At 44.9% G+C, this 17,344-nt stretch overlaps 1 protein-coding gene across 1 annotated transcript; it reads left to right on the forward strand.

Moving 5' to 3' along the window:
- Positions 1-1,715: 1,715 nt before the first annotated feature.
- LOC148506788 (palmitoyltransferase ZDHHC20-like) lies at positions 1,716-15,090 on the forward strand. The gene is made up of 6 exons (XM_088446254.1): positions 1,716-1,781; positions 1,902-2,056; positions 9,442-9,562; positions 12,105-12,234; positions 14,428-14,542; positions 15,030-15,090. Exons 1-6 carry the CDS (start codon positions 1,716-1,718, stop codon positions 15,088-15,090), a joined length of 648 nt encoding a protein of 215 aa, XP_088302380.1.
- The last annotated feature ends 2,254 nt before the right edge of the window (positions 15,091-17,344 follow it).

Genomic DNA, 17,344 nt, shown 5'->3' on the forward strand with positions numbered 1-17,344 from the left:
TATACAGAGCAGCAGCGGCTACCAGAGCCGCTGCTGCTGCTCCATTACACAGTGATCACCTAGTGATCACTGTAGTGCCAGAGCCACAGCGGGAGGGTGTCCCGCTGGCGGCCCGGATACAGAGCAGCAGCGGCGGCTACCAGAGCCACGGCTGCTGGGGCCGGATGCCCGATCACTGCTGGCCACAGTGATCGGGTCACAGCGACAGCTGCGGCTACATGAGCCGTGGCTGTTGTTTCAATGACAGTGCGCCGGGAGGGGGTTGCCGATGGTGCCCGATCACTGTGGTCAGCAGTGATCGGGTAATGCTGGAGAGGCAGCCATGCTTGCAGAGGGACCAGAAGGTCCCTCTGATGTAGGCGGCTGCTGGAAGATTAGCTTCCCACAGCCACCTAGAGGGCATTTCTGACTGGTCATATCAGATACGACCATGTCAGGGAAAGCCCAGCCTGGTGCAGTCGTATCTGATACGACCGTGCCAGGCAAGTGGTTAAGCACCAGTCTCTCTATTTTTTCAGCAGCACAATTCCAACTTCATATGGCGTAAGCTGTGGGGGCCAAGCTCTGGAAGGATTCCGGAGCTTGCTTTTAATCTGACATCAATCACATCCTCCATAGAAACCTATGGGGGTTGCGGCTGCTGTTGGAAATGGAGAGACTAGATATCAGAGAAATCTGCTATGATCCCTCCTTAGTCATACTTGCTTACTCTCCCAGAAGTCGCGGGAGGCTCACGATTTTTCAGGTAACCCCCCGTACCTCTGGAATAGTAGGCATGGAGATCGGTGGGTCCATGAGTAGGAGCGGAGCTTAATGACGAGATTCTACAAGAATCTCCTCATTTGGTCATGCCCCCTATTTAAATATGCATTATTTGCAGCAATTTACTGTAAGGGGGCGGGCTTAATGATGCAAAATGCCCTCTCTCCCATCACTGCCCACCTGCTTCTTCTCCTGGGGAGGAAGGATAATAAGTAGGCAAGTACAGTATGTCCTTAGTGCATCTGGGGAATACTTAGTATTTGAGGATATTCCCCCACCCCAAAAGCAGATCTTTTCAGGGAATATGCTGCAAATATTTCATGATTAATATTTGCAGCATAGATTGAATAAATAGTGTCCAGAATAGTAACTCAACTGATCCAGAACACTATTAAATATTTGACTGGGTACAGGATCATTGGAAATAATGTTTTCCGTTTTGAGAGCTGCTTACATGTATTGCACTATACCTGGTAATATAATTAAAACACAAGAGGTATATTTACTAAAGGTCGATTTTAATCGATTTAAAATCAATCAAAATCGATGAAAATCGATGTTGGTTTTCTGGGGCTTAATCACACATTTACTAAACTTTAGTTTTTTAAGTATTAGTAAATGTGTGATGTAGCTTCAGAAACACAACATCTATGTTAATCGATTAAAATCGACCTTTAGTAAATATACCCCTAAAAGTTCTATATTTTGACTCCAGTGACCCTTATAGGGGAAAAATAATGCAAGAGGGGCATGAAAGTCTTTTTGGCTGGCAACCTCTGCAAGACTTCTTACGTACAGAAATACTCATGTGAAATAAAATTAAACTTAGAGAGGGAAGTGTAGTAAACTGGGATTTGTCCACATCGCTGTCTTTTGGCATTTTTCCTTATAAGATTTAATCGGGGATATTTTATCCTTAATAAAATCGTTGCTTTAAGTTCTGCTGCAAAAAAATGCCAGAAATCAGTGATGTTGCAGACGTTATATTTCTCACAAAGGTGGAGATTTATCAAATCTTCGTGAGAGATTAAGTGAAGAGAGATAAAGTACCAACCAATCAGTTTCTATCATTTATCAAACACATTGATCACACAGTAGTCGCCATCCTAATGCTATCCTGTGTCTGTGCTTTACCTTAGTTTTATTTATCGGAGTCTGACAAGGAGTTGTACAAGGAGAAGCAGACGCAAGAAGACAAGCAGCTTATTCTCAGTGCAGCTGCTAAGCGCTTGCCCATCAATACAATATCAGGTACAAAAGGTGGGAAACTTAGAAGGGAAGAGGTTATCTCATGGTAAGATGTGGCTACAGGGGCGGATCGGAGGGGAGGGGATTAGGGCAATCGTCCCCCTTTCACAACACTTCTCTTCTACCCACTACACATTAGGAAGGCATAGATCAGAGACTGCTGCTGCTCAGTGGCAGTAGTCTCCCTTCCCAGCCCTCTTGGGAGGGTCCAGGGAGGCTGTTGCCACTAAGCAGCAGTAGTCTCGGCTCTCTGATGTGCTGCTGTGTTGTTATATAGTGCCCAGCAGTAGTGGGCAGGAGAGAATTGTTCATTCAGTGTAGGGGTGTGCACCGGCCACTTTTCGTGTTTTGTGTTTTGGTTTTGGATCTGGATCTTTCTTCGTGTTTTGGATCTGGATTGGTTTTGCCAAAACCACCCTTCCGTGTTTTGGGTTCTGGGTTTTGTGTTTTGGATCTGTATTTTTTTGAAAAAAAGCATAAAAACAGCTAAAATCACAGAATTTGTAGGTTTTTCTGCTCCTATGCTATTATTAACCTCAATAACCTTAATTTCCACTCATTTCCAGTCTATTCTGAACACCTCACACCTCACAATAGTGTTTTTATGTCCAAAAGGTTGCACCGAGGTAGCTGGATGACTATGCTAAGCGACACGAGTGGGCGGCACAAACACGTGGCCCATCTAGGAGTGACACTGCAGTGGCAGGCAGGATGGCAGTTAGAAAAACTAGGCCCCAAACTGTACATAATGCAAAGAAAAAAAGAGGTGCAAGATGGAATTGTCCTTGGGCCCTCCCACCCACCCTTATGTTGTATAAACAGGACATGCACACTTTAACAAATCAATCATTTCAGCGCCAGGGTCTGCCACACAACTGTGGCTGAAATGATTGGTTCGTTTGGGCCCCCACAAAACAAGCTGGCAATTAATGTGTCCCTGCACAAACTGGCTCTACGGAGGCAAGATGTCATCCTCATCCTCCTCATCCACCGATTCCTCACCCTCTTCAGTGTGTACATCCTCATCCTCACAAAGTATTAACTCGTCCCCACTTGAATCCACCACCACAGGTCCCTCTGTACCTTCTGGAGGCTGGTCTCCCTGGAAGAGCTGATAATTCATTTTGATGAACATCATCTTCTCCACATTCTGTGGAAGCAACCTCCTACGCCTTTCGCTGACAAGGTTCCCGGCTGTACTAAACACTCTTTCGGAGTACACACTGGAGGGGGGGCAACTCAGGTAAAATAGAGCCAGTTTGTACAGGGGCCTCCAAATTGCCTCTTTTTCCTGCCAGTACAGGTATGGACTGTCTGACATGCCTACTTGGATGCTGTCACCGATGTAATCCTCCACCATTCTGTCAATGGTGACAGTATCATATGCAGTGACAGTAGACATGTCAGAAATTGTTGCCAGGTCCTTCAGTCCGGACCAGATGTCCAAACTTGGTCCTGCCTGCCCTGCATCACCGCCAGCGGGTTGCTTAGGATACCTAAGTTTTTTCCTGGCAGCCCCAGTTGCGGGAGAAAATGAAGAAGGAGCCGTTGACGTGTCACGTTCCGCTTCAGCTGACAGTGTGTTCACCAGCAGGTCTTTGCACCTCTGCAGGCTTGTGTCGGCCGGAAAGAGAGACACCACATAGGCTTTAAACCTAGGATCGAGCACGGTGGCCAAAATGTAGTGGTCTGATTTCAACAGATTGACCACCCTGGAATCCTGGCAAAGCGAATGAAGGGCTTCATCCACAAGTCCCACATGCCGAGCGGAATCGCTCAGTCTTAGCTCCTCCTTCACTTTCTCCAGCTGCTTCTGCAAAAGCCTGATGAGGGGAATGACCTGACTCAAGCTGGCAGTGTCTGAACTGACTTCACGTGTGGCAAGTTCGAAGGGCTGAAGAACCTTGCACAACACGGAAATCATTCTCCACTGCGCTTGAGTCAGGTGCATACCCCCTCCTTTGCCTATGTCATAGGTGGATGTATAGGCTTGTATGGCCTTTTGCTGCTCCTCCATCCTCTGAAGCATATAGAGGGTTGAGTTCCACCGCGTCACAACCTCTTGCTTCAGGTGATGGCGGGGCAGGTTCAAGAGTGTTTGCTGGCGCTCCAGTCTTCGGCACGCAGTCGCTGAATGGCGAAAGTGGCCAGAAATTTTTCGGGCCACCCAAAGCGTCTCCTGCACGCCCCTGTCGCTTTTCAGAAAATTCTGCACCACCAAGTTTATTGTGTGAGCAAAACATGGGACGTGCTGGAATTTGCCCAGATGTAATGCCCGCACAATATTGGTGGCGTTGTCAGATATCACAAATCCCCAGGAGAGTCTAAGTGGGGTAAGCCACTGGGCGATGATTTCCCTCAGTTTCTCTAAGAGGTTGTCGGCGGTGTGCCTCTTACTGAAACCGGTGATACACAGCGTAGCCTGCCTTGTAACGAGCTGGCGTTTCTGAGATGCTGCTACTGGTGACGCTGCTGCTGTTGCTGCGTAAGGTGATACATCTACCCAGTGGGCTGTCACAGTCATATAGTCCTTAGTCTGCCCTGTTCCACTTGTCCACATGTCCGTGGTTAAGTGGACATTGTGTACAACGGCATTTTTCAGGACACTGAGGACACTTTTTCTGACGTTTCTGTACAGTCTCGGTATCGCCTGCCTAGTGAAGTGGAATCTAGACGGGATTTGGAACCGGGGACACACTACCTCCATCAATTGTCTAAATCCCACTGCACTAATGGCGGATACCGGACGCACGTCTAACACCAACATAGCAGTCAAGGCCTCAGTTATACGTTTTGCTTCAGGATGACTGCTGTCGTACTTCATCCTCCTCGCTAAGGACTGTTGGAGGGTCAATTGTTTAGTAAAAGTAGTGGTGTTCCTACTTCCTCTCTGGGATGATGAACGACTCCCAGCAGCAGCAGCAACAGCAGCAGCGGCAGCAGTAGGCGTAGCAATGCAGGATCCTCCGGAGGAATCCCGGATAGGAGAGTCAGTCATGCCAGTGATATGGCCTGCAGGACTACTTCCGATCCTGACTAAGGAGGAAATTGACGAGGAGGGAGTTGACGGTGTGGTTTGCAGGCGCTTGGATACAACAGGACAACGGGATTTAGGTGTCCCTGGACTGCTTACGGTCTGAGCCAAAGTTTCTGAACTTGACAGTAACTTTTTATGAACGCGCTGCAGGTGCCGTATAAGGGAGGATGTTCCTAGGTGGTTGACGTCCCTACCCCTACTTATTTCACCTTTACATATGGTACATATGGCAAGACAGTTGTTGTCCGGATTTGGATAGAAATATTGCCAGACCAAAGAGGTGGAATGTTTGGTCTTCTGCCCAGGCATGACCGTGATGGGCTTTTTCATCCCACGGACAACAACTGTCTCCCCCGGAGCCTGATTTAAACAAACCACATCACCATCAGAATCCTCCTCGCCAACTTCCTCCTCAGCGCCAGCTACACCAGTATCCTCATCCTGTTGTACTTCAACAGTGACATCTTCAATTTGCATATCAGCAAGTGGACTGTGGGTGCTCCTTTCAGCACTTGCAGGGGGCGTGCAAATGGTGGAAAGAGCCACCTCTTCCCGTCCAGTGCTGGGAAGGTCAGGCATCGCAACCACCACCACACTTGGACTCTCTTTGGGGATTTGTGATATCTTCTTAGAAAGCACAGTTCTTCGCTGTGCTTTTGCCAGCTTAACTCTTTTGATTTTTTTAGTGGGAGGAGTGCTTCCATCGTCATGTGAAGCTGAACCACTAGTCATGAACATACTAGGGATCGACCTTAGCCGTTCCTTGCCACTCCGTGTCGTAAATGGCATATTGGCAAGTTTACGTTTCTCTTCAGCTGATTTAAATGTCTTTTTCAAGGTCATTTTCCTGAACTTTGCCATTTGGGATTGTATGTGCCCTCTACTATGACATTGGGCATCGGCCTTGGCAGACGACGTTGATGGCATGTTATCGTCTATGTCATGACTAGTGGCAGCAGCTTCAGCACTAGGAGGAAGTGGTTCTTGATCTTTCTCTATTTTATTTTTATCGGAGAAAGTTTGGTCCTCCATTTATGTTATATCGATTTGATATATACGTGCGGCTAAACACAGAAAATAAATTTTTTTTTGGTTCGGACTGGAGTGTACTTTGTGGGTTACAGCACCCTTTAACGGTCAAGCCAGCCGGCCCTTTACTTATGACACAGGCGCACTCTTGGCACTACTTTGTTGATGCACGTGCGGCTACTGCGCACACAATTCACAAACACAGAAAATAATTTTTTTTTTGGTTTGGACTGGAGTGTACTTTCGGGGGTTACAGCACCCTTAACGGTCAAGCCAGCCGGCCCTTTACTTATGACACAGGCGCACGCTTGGCACTACTTTGTTGATGCACGTGCGGCTACTGCGCACACAATTCACAAACACAGAAAATAATTTTTTTTTTGGTTTGGACTGGAGTGTACTTTCGGGGGTTACAGCACCCTTAACGGTCAAGCCAGCCGGCCCTTTACTTATGACACAGGCGAACGCTTGACACTACTTTGTTGATGCACGTGCGGCTACTGCGCACACAATTCACAAACACAGAAAATAATTTTTTTTTGGTTTGGACTGGAGTGTACTTTCAGGGGTTACAGCACCCTTTAACGGTCAAGCCAGCCGGCCCTTTACTTATGACACAGGCGCACGCTTGGCACTACTTTGTTGATGCACGTGCGGCTACTGCGCACACAATTCACAAACACAGAAAATAATTTTTTTTTGGTTTGGACTGGAGTGTACTTTCGGAGGTTACAGCACCCTTTAACGGTCAAGCCAGCCGGCCCTTTACTTATGACACAGGGGCACTCTTGGCACTACTTTGTTGATGCACGTGCGGCTACTGCGCACACAATTCACAAACACAGAAAATAATTTTTTTTTAGGTTTGGACTGGAGTGTACTTTCGGGGGTTACAGCACCCTTAACGGTCAAGCCAGCCGGCCCTTTACTTATGACACAGGCGCACGCTTGGCACTACTTTGTTGATGCACGTGCGGCTACTGCGCACACAATTCACAAACACAGAAAATAATTTTTTTTTGGTTTGGACTGGAGTGTACTTTCGGGGGTTACAGCACCCTTTAACGGTCAAGCCAGCCGGCCCTTTACTTATGACACAGGCGCACGCTTGGCACTACTTTGTTGATGCACGTGCGGCTACTGCGCACACAATTCACAAACACAGAAAATAATTTTTTTTTAGGTTTGGACTGGAGTGTACTTTCGGGGGTTACAGCACCCTTAACGGTCAAGCCAGCCGGCCCTTTACTTATGACACAGGCGCACGCTTGGCACTACTTTGTTGATGCACGTGCGGCTACTGCGCACACAATTCACAAACACAGAAAATAATTTTTTTTTTGGTTTGGACTGGAGTGTACTTTCGGGGGTTACAGCACCCTTAACGGTCAAGCCAGCCGGCCCTTTACTTATGACACAGGCGCACGCTTGGCACTACTTTGTTGATGCACGTGCGGCTACTGCGCACACAATTCACAAACACAGAAAATATATTATTTTTTTAGCACTTGGGGGGAGCACCCCTGATGGACAGAGCACCCCCTGGACAACACTACAGCACCCCTTTAGGACTGGGACACTGCACAGGACTTTGGAACTGACTGCACAACACAGTCCAGCCAGCCCCTATGGACTTTGAAGTAGTGGACACAGCCCCTATTAACAACAGCAGCACAGCACAACACAGCCAGCCCCTATGGACTTTGAAGTAGTGGACAACAGCAGCACTACACTACACTACACTACACAGCACTAACTCCCACCCTCCCTCTTCACTGTCCACAGCCGAGTGAGAAAATGGCGCCGACGCGGGTACCTTATATAGGATCCAAAACCCGCGAGACTCGGAAGGCGGGATGATGACGTTTTGCCTCGATGTCAGATCCGAGTCAGGCGGGAAAAGTCGAGCCTGACTCGGATCGGACTCGGATCGGGGGGGCTCGGGGGGGTTCGGATTTCAGAAATCCGAACCCGCTCACCCCTAATTCAGTGTGAATGAAGTTTAGATTAGGCCAGTGGTTCCCAAACTTTTTGGAATCACGGCACCCTAGAGTATCAGCATTATTTTCTTGGCACCCCTGGGCCAAAAGTTTCTTATTGAGAAATTCAGCAAAACTTAAATGAAGTAAATTGTGATTATATGTCACCCTTTGGTTCAGTTATGTGGTGGTTGACAGGGCTGCGCTTATTTTTGTCCACATATTTGTTGATTGGCAGCCATTAGCACTGGTTTTGCCAATCACATTGACTAAAAATAATTTTCTTTTGCACCCCAGCAATTGCCCTGAGGCACCGGCGGGTGCCACGGCACAAAGTTAGGGAACCACTGGATTAGGCTAAGAACTGAGAACTTACATTTGTATCTACTGTATTGTTGGGTTTTATTAATTAACCTTTGTTTTCTTTTTACTAGTATCACTAGTATCACAGATATCTTCTGCTTACCTTTCCCTCCCGAAATGGCCCGCTGTCCCCATATACTAGTATCACAGATATCTTCTGCTTACCTTTCTCTCCCGGAATGGCCCGCTGTCCCCATACACTAGTATCACAGATATCTCCTGCTTACCTTTCTCTATCAGAATGGCCCGCTGTCCCCATACACTAGTTTGGGGACAGAATTCATCAAGTTCAAACAATAGAATATTTTTGAAGCTTGACTGTGGGAGCATTTGCCATCTATGGGAGGGAGTCCTGGGTTACAAAGTGGGGTCCTCTCATTTCTATCCGCCCTGTCTGGCTCTTTCCGTCCAAAAGGAGCAGTGAAGCATTTTTTGGAGACAGCTGATTTTTGGTTCAGCTGTCTCCCCACCGGAGCAATGATGAATTGCTCCAGTGCTCGTGTCGAGCTAGTATGTTAATTATTGGTTCAGACCCCAATAATTAACATAATGAATAGAGCACTATGTATGAAAGGGCCTGACCTGGGTCGCAGTCCTGGGTCAGCAACCCTGTTTGGTAGCAGGGTTATTTCTGGGTTCGACCCGGGTCGCCTGTAGTGTGAATGGCATATCCTGGGTCATGTGAGCCACCCTAGTCCCCTGAGCAGCAGCAGCAGTCTCCTCTGCCAGAGCTGGGGGTAGTGATCACACTGAACGTCTCCCCCCTTCCCGGATTTGCACCTGGCTGAGGTACTGCAAATATTTTTTTCTATAGTTTGTAGGATAGCAGTATCCTATATTGCATTTTGCTAACTGATTGTTTTAGTAAATAAACATTTTTGTGTATTTTTTTTACTTTCAGATGTGTACTGACGATGGACCATCATTGCTTTGGGTATGTGCTGGTTAGAGACTTGCAGCTTGTCTGATGTGTTTTATATTTATTACTTTGTGATTAACAAAGAAGTCTTGTGTTAATTACAGGCTGAATAACTGTGTTGGATTTTCCAATTACAAATCCTTCCTGCTGCTGCTAATGTACGCCTTGCTGTCTTGGATTTTTGTTGCTGGTATAGTTCTCCAATATTTCATTCTGTCCTGGAAGGTAAGATTGTCTTCCTGTTGTCCTGTGTGAGGTATATGTATGTGAGTTTCATCATTACTGGTTTTAAACATTTAAAAAAAAATCCTTGGACACATTGCTCCTGCAGTGTTACATGTTAGCACATCATTGGTGGCGATGTCTATGGGGACCTTGGTGAACTACAATTCCCATACTGATATGTTGGCTGATCATTGTTTTGACTTTCTATACTGGTAATCAACAAATAGTAAAGTATAAAGTCTAGAAAAAAGGAATTAATGAGAAATGCATTCAGCATTCACAAAAATAGGGATTTCTACAGCACTAAATGTTGAAAAAACAATAATTCAGGTTCTAATAAAACTACAAAAATATATATAGTGTTCCCAATGGTATGGTATCACTGTCAATATAGAAAATAAGCAGCAGCAGCCCCATTTGAGCTCTATAAAATTTATAGTGTATAATGACCCTCATCTGTATTTCCTTATAGTGACCCTCCTTGTCTGTATTTTCTTATATTGATCTCCTCTTTTTCCATATTTTCTTATAGTGACCCCCTTGTCTACATATTCACTCTAGTGACCCCCTTGTCTGCATTTACCTTATAGTGACCTTCTTGTCTGTATTTTCCCTATAGTGACCCTCTTGTCTGTATATTCCCTATATTGCGCCTCCCTTTTCTGTATTGTCCCTATAGTGACCTCTTGTCTGTATATTCCCTATATTGCGCCTCCCTTTTCTGCATTGTCCCTATAGTGACCTCTTGTCTGTATATTCCCTATAATAACCTCCTTGTCTGTAACTTTCTCTAGTGACCCTTCTTTTTTATTATTTCCCTATAGTGACTCCTCTTATCTGTATTTTCCCTATAGTGACTCCTCTTGTCTGTATTTTCCCTATAGCGACCCTCTTGTCTGCAATTTGTCTATAGTGACCTGCTTGTCTGTATATTCCCTATAGTGACCCCCTTTGTCTGTATATTCCCTATAGTGACCCTCCTTGTCTGTATATTCCCTATAGTGACCACCCTTGCCTGTATATTCCCTATAGTGACCCTCCTTCTCTGAATATTCCCTATAGTAACCCTCCTTGTCTGTATATTCCCTATAGTGCCCCTCCTTGTCTGAATATTCCCTATAGTAACCCTCCTTGTCTGTATATTTCCTATAGTGACCACCCTTGCCTGTATATTCCCTATAGTGACCCTCCTTCTCTGAATATTCCCTATAGTAACCCTCCTTGTCTGTATATTTCCTATAGTGACCACCCTTGTCTGTATATTCCCTATAGTGACCCTCCTTGTCTGTATATTCCCTATAGTGACCCTCCTTGTCTGTATATTCCCTATAGTGACCCTCCTTGTCTGTATATTCACTATAGTGACCCTCCTTGTCTGTATATTCATTTTTGGGACCCTCCTTATCTGTATATTACCTATATTAACCCTCCTTGTCTGTATATTCAATATATTAACCCTCCTTGTCTGTATATTCCCTATAGTGACCCTTCTTGTCTATATATTCCCTATAGTGACCACCCTTGTCTGTATATTCACTATAGTGACCCTCCTTGTCTGTATATTCCCTATAGTGACCCTCCTTGTCTGTATATTCGCCGGCGATTACAGCAATGCCTGGGGCATCATGAGGATGCCCTGAGGATGACCTGGGGAGCTGTAAGGGCAAGCTCTGTCCCTGCAAGGGATTTGTAGTAAATCCCTGTGATATTGCCTGAATTTGCAATGCGAATTCAGTCGATAATATCACACTACAATCTGCATTCAATATGCGGATTGTAGTAAATGGAGCCCTAAGCAACAAACACTGCAGTTTAAAGCACATCTATGAAACATTGTCACTCACTGCCACTCACTACTGAGGCACAGTACTTGTGTGTTATGGACACACAGAGGGCTATTGCCCAAGGAGTCACAGTGCTTATATACACAGAGGACTACGGCCCAAGGGGTCACAGTGATTCTATACACAGAGGGCTATTGTCCAAGCAGTCACAATGCTTGTATACACAGAAGGCTATTACCCAAGGAGTCACAGTGCTTGTATACACAGAGGTCTATGCCCAAGGAGTCACAGTGCTTGTATACACAGAGGGCTGCTGCCCAAGGAGTCACAGTGCTTGTATACACAGAGGGCTACTGTACTGCCCCTACAGTCACTTAACAGCACAGCCAGTAGCCACTAGTCTGGACACAGTCAACTTCCTTGCCGAACTCTGCGCAGCGTGCGTGCCAAGTGACCAATGGCGCCAAAAGTCCCGGCAGCACGGCACCATATATAGGGGCCCGAACGTCATCCAAGTCTTGCGAGAATCCGACGTCAGGAGGATGAAGTTCGGCCTCGAAGTGGGATCCGAGTCAGGCGGGAACACCCGAGTCACGGCTCGGGTGGATTCAGATCGCCAGTGTTCGGAGCGGTTCGGATTCCACAGAATCCGAACTGCTCATCTCTACCTTTAATGCACATGTATTTTCTACATGATCATTTACCCTGCCACTGGGCAAACATAAGTCTTTATTATCATCTTTTTCTCACCTTTGTAGGATGAACAGAACACTGAAATATCTTTTGACATCCGTCTCCTGTTCTATATATCTGCAGCATTGTCCATCGTATTGTTGATGTTCTTCATCTTTAACTGCTGTCTTTTAGTGAGAAATGGGCTGACAATTGGTAGTGAAGCTCACTCATAGAATTATGAAATGATAGAAAGATAATTAAATGATGGCGTAGTTGTCTCCATTAGCATTAGAGGTACAGAGATGATAGTGTAGTACCATCCTCTAGGAGGAAGGCGCATAGAATAGGAAATAATTTGTTCTCCCTATAACCATCTGTAGTTCCATCATAGCAAGTGGGCGAGGGAACTTTGGGCCTGATTCAGAGCCGCTCGTAAGCGGCCGCTCGTTCGCTCCAAGCGATGTTCGCCAACCAGTCATTGCGGTCGGAAATCGTGTGTTCGCAAAATAGCAAGTGCCTGCTAATTTGAGTGACAGGATGAGGCGTTTGTGGGTGGTAACAGGGGAAGGTGCTTGAGAACGGGGAGTGGAGATCCGAACGCAGGCGTGCCAAATGGTCAAAACGGGCGTTTTAAGGGTGTGCATAATTAACAAAAGCAGCATCATCGGCCACATCACTTGGTTGTCTCTTAGCCTGAACTGTTCACATGATTGCGGTAGGAAAATCCAACCACAAGCACTGCGAGCAGTTCATATGCCTTTCGATTTACTCGATTAATCTAATAAATAGCGGAGATGACGAATGATACGGACGGCCAGGGGGCATTTTTACAAAATAGCGAGCGCATATTTTGTTTGCTTGCTCAGACATAGAGGCGTCAACAGACCACAAAGACCGAGCACTCTATTTAAATATCCGGCCCCTTTTTCTGAACAAGCGAGCGCAAATAGCGTCCGGCTCTGAATCAGGCCCTTTATCTCTTCTTTTATTTGACCTAATATGCACGAAAAAGAATAAACATTTATTTATTGAACTTGCACTGTTTCGTCATCTTCTACTGACAACTGCCGTGGTTGCAGGAGGAAGATGTCAGGCCTTCTCCTGCTGAAGGATGCTATTACCCGCCTCTGTTTGCTGCCTGGAACATGTGTGTTATTGCCACTAAAAGTGTGGATACGTGGTTATTATACTGGATTTCCCTGGCCCTCATTTTGATAAGGAGCTTCAAATGTGTTTTACTGTCAGAGGAGAACATTTGTGTACTTCAGGACCTTAGTCTATCCATCCCGCTGAATATAATCAGGATACACACCGATTAGCTATAACATTAAAACCACTGGCAGGTGAAGTGACTATCTGACTATCTTGTTACAATGGCACCTGTCAAGCAGTGGGATATATTAGGCAGCAAGTGAACACTCAGTTCTTGAAGTTGATGTATTGGAAGCAGGAATAATGGGCAAGCGTAAGGATCTGAGCAACTTTGACAAGGACCAAATTCTGATGGCTAGAGAACTGGATCTGAGCATCTCCAAAATCACAGGTCTTGCAGGGTGTTACCAGTACACAGTATTTAAAACCTACCAAAGGTGATCCAAGGAAGGACAACTGGTGAACTGACGACAGGGTCATAGATGCCCAAGGTTCATTGATGTACGTGGGGAGTGAAGGCTAGCCAACCTGGTTTTGTCGCACAAAATAGCTCCTGTAGCACAAATTGTTGATAAAGTTTATGCTGGCTATGATAGAAATTTATCAGGAAACATCTTGCAACACAGCTTGCTGTGTATGGGGCTGTATGGCCACAGACCGGTCAGAGTGCCCATGCTGACCCCTGTCAACCTCCGAAAGTGCCTACAATGGAAACGTGAGTTACAGAGCTGGACCATAAAACAATGAAAGAAGGTGGCCTGGTCTGGTGAATCACATTTTGCTTTACATCATGTGGATGACCGGGTGCCTGTGCATCGTTTACCTGGGGAAGAGATGGCATCAGTATGCACTATGGGAAGAAGGCAAGCCGGCGGAGGCAGTGAAATGCTCAATGCAATGTTCTGCCTTGGGTCTTGGCATTCACGTGAATGAATCCCTGCTAATCCATGAGCCCATACACACTGCTCATGCTTATCGTTAATTAAGACATCTTCAAGGTGATTAACAGCAGATCAGTGACTTTTATATAAATGTACTGAGCTTTATGGCACTGTACTACAACTGCAAATTTACAGGTATTATTAGAGAAATTGCAGTATGATTACATTATTGGGGGCATTCATGAGTAAAAAGGTATAACACAGTGAGAGTCTATAGGTTGCTAGCACAATTTGGAGAATGTAAAGAAACACCTGCTTGGTTACACATAAACATCTGTGACTTATCCATGTTTTTTCTGTGTCCTCAATGTAGAACTGATCGTTAATGATGCCTTTTCTGCAAGAGATGGTCTTCCTCTTGGTTTCGAGAACTTTCAAAGAGTATTTGGGAATCAGAAGATGTATTGGCTGCTACCTATAAATATAAGGTAAGCTGGTAATGTATAAATAAAATTGTAATCTGAAATGTCAGCACACATGTGGGACCTAATAAACAGCATGTGCCTATAGGATGTGTAATACTAAGATTAGATCAGCCATCACTGCTTTAAGTCTACTGTGTTAGTTCAGGTCTCCCAACATTACCATTTTTTTAAAGGCATTGTGCCACTGAAAATTATAATTCAATAATATGTTTCTATCTGGCTATATAACCTTCAAACTTGTTGAAATGAATGCTGCCTCATGATCCTCTGCCTGTCTGAAAGAGACCAGGTAGATACAGTGATGGATCCAGGGGGACAATCAGGACTCTGATCGATCCCCTCCCCTCGCCATCCCCTGGATCTGTCACTGAGTAGGCAGGTGGGAGGAGAGAGTACCTAGAGCACTATTTGAATTAATCTTTAGTATCATCATAACTCTATCTAACAACTGCTCTGTCTAATAACTGAACTGCTCTCTCTTTTATTACAGCCTGGGAGATGGATATTCTCTGCCAACTCAACATTACGATCCAGAGAAATATGCAGAGTAAAACTGGGCAGGGCCAGATTAATTATGGGGCAGATGAAGATGCAGCACAAGGCCCCCCATGATAGTAGGCCCACAGAATCCACTGCAGTGCAGACAGAAAAAGAAAAATCCTGTCAGCACCAACAGCATTCTGAAGCCCTGACCATTCACCTCCTGGGTGCCTGAAACATCACCCATTCACAACCCCACCCACCCCACTCAGGTGGTAGGTTTGTTGAAGCTTCATCTCCCCTAGGGAGATGGCTATGGGCTGCTTAAAGCCCCACCTCCATGTAGCCCAAAGCTCCGCCCCTGTGTCATTCTAAGCTCAACCACCTGGCAATCTGGCAGTGAAACAAGGCGGCAAGGGATAGTGCTGTCTCGGCTGTCACTCATTGGAGAGGATGGGCCCCAGCAGTGACATATTTGTGACAGCTTGAGATGGTATCTTCCAGAGCAGAGTGGGCTGCAGGGCTCTAAAAAGAAGAAAAGTATACACATACGCTCCATACTTCTTTGTGTATACTGGAGAGAGAGAGAGAGAGGATAGTTTTGCCTTATTGTATTAACACTTCTTTGTAAATCATTCCTAAATTGGCATGGAGTGAAAATTTGTACACGCAAATATCAACTTTTAATGACGTGTGAAATAAAAATGAGAGGTTTTCTATCTGGTGTTTATCTGTAATAAATGTATGTATACAGCAGTGTTAAAGGCAGTAGTAATAAAAATAATATTTACTGGTTCCATATATATGGGTGCAATACAATTGTTAAAACAATGTGTCAATTTATAAAATAGTCACACATCCAATGTGCTTTATAATTGATCATAACTAACATATATATATATATATAAAAAAAAACATAATAGGCAGATATAATAATCAGCACAAGTCCCCTGCATAAATTTGATACTTACATTTACTAAAAGTTGACTATTGGTTGATATTAATTTTTGGTCAATTTTAGCAAATCAGAGATTTACTAAAGTAAAAATTACCATTAAACAGACCAAAAATTTGACTTTAGAACATCAGATCAACCATTGATACCTTTACATAGACTACAATAGAAACCAGAGATTTACTAATGGTCGGTTTACAAATCAATTGAAAATCAATGAAAAATAGACTTCAAAATCGACCAGACAATAGACCAGCCTGAGGCAGGTGAATTTGGAAGAAGCACTGCACAGATCCCTATGATCAATGTAGGCTTCTTAAACAAAACAGCAATTAAATAGTTAAAAGTAAAAAAAAAAAAAAAAAAGCTTGAATATTTCAGCCTGGGCTGGTACAGGAAATTGGGAGGGGATTTCAAAGCAGATTGGGGTTTCAAAATGTGCTGTTCAAGCTCTTTTAAACAAGCATAAAGAAACGGGCAACATTGAGGACCGTAGATGCAGTGGTCGGCCAAGGGAAGTTCAGATGAAAGACACATCATGCTTACTTCCCTTTTGAAATTGAAAGATGTCCAGCAGTGCCATCAGCTCAAAACTGCCAGAAACCAGTGGGACCCAGGTACACCCATCTACTGTTCAGAGAAATCTGGCCTGAAGTGGTCTTCATGGAAGAATTGCGGCCAAAAAGCCATACCTTCGACATGGAAACAAGGCATCTCAACATCATTGAGCCTGTCTGGGAATTCATGAAGAGACAGAAGGATTTCAGCAAGCCTACATCCACAGAAAATATGTGATTGGTTCTCCAAGATGTGTGGAACAACCTCCCTGCAGAGTTCCTTCAAAAACTGTGCAAGTGTACCTAGAAGAATTGATGCTGTTTTGAAAGCAAAGGGTGGTCAGACCAAATATTGATTTGATTTAGATTTCTGTTCTGTTCATTCACTTAGTTTATTTTTATCAATTAACAAAATGCTATTAACACTATTTTTGAAAGCTCTTACTTTGTAGCATTTTTTCCATACCTGCCTAAAACTTTTGCACAGTATTGTGTATATTTATACACATATAACAGATCTAAGTAGCCGGTACTTTCCACCACACTGTAATTGCCAAGGTGCACACAGAATTCATATGCAGCAATGCAGAAGCACTCACTGGGCTTTCCATCAGCTCAAATAAGGACCTTAATCCATAGCTCCTGCAACATTTCAGGATTATTCCCCGTCTTCTAGCAGTAAATTCATAATTCAAAAATGGAATCTTACCTATATGTAGACAGCCCGTGAGTAATAGACGCTGGTCAGCTGTCGGGGCCATCGACAGCGATTGCTAGTGCAGGTTAAACCCGCCTCCGCCCACACAAGCTCAC

This window comes from Taudactylus pleione, unplaced genomic scaffold (assembly GCF_031769625.1).
Source record: "Taudactylus pleione unplaced genomic scaffold, aTauple2 ptg000395l, whole genome shotgun sequence".
Classification (NCBI taxonomy): domain Eukaryota; kingdom Metazoa; phylum Chordata; class Amphibia; order Anura; family Myobatrachidae; genus Taudactylus; species Taudactylus pleione.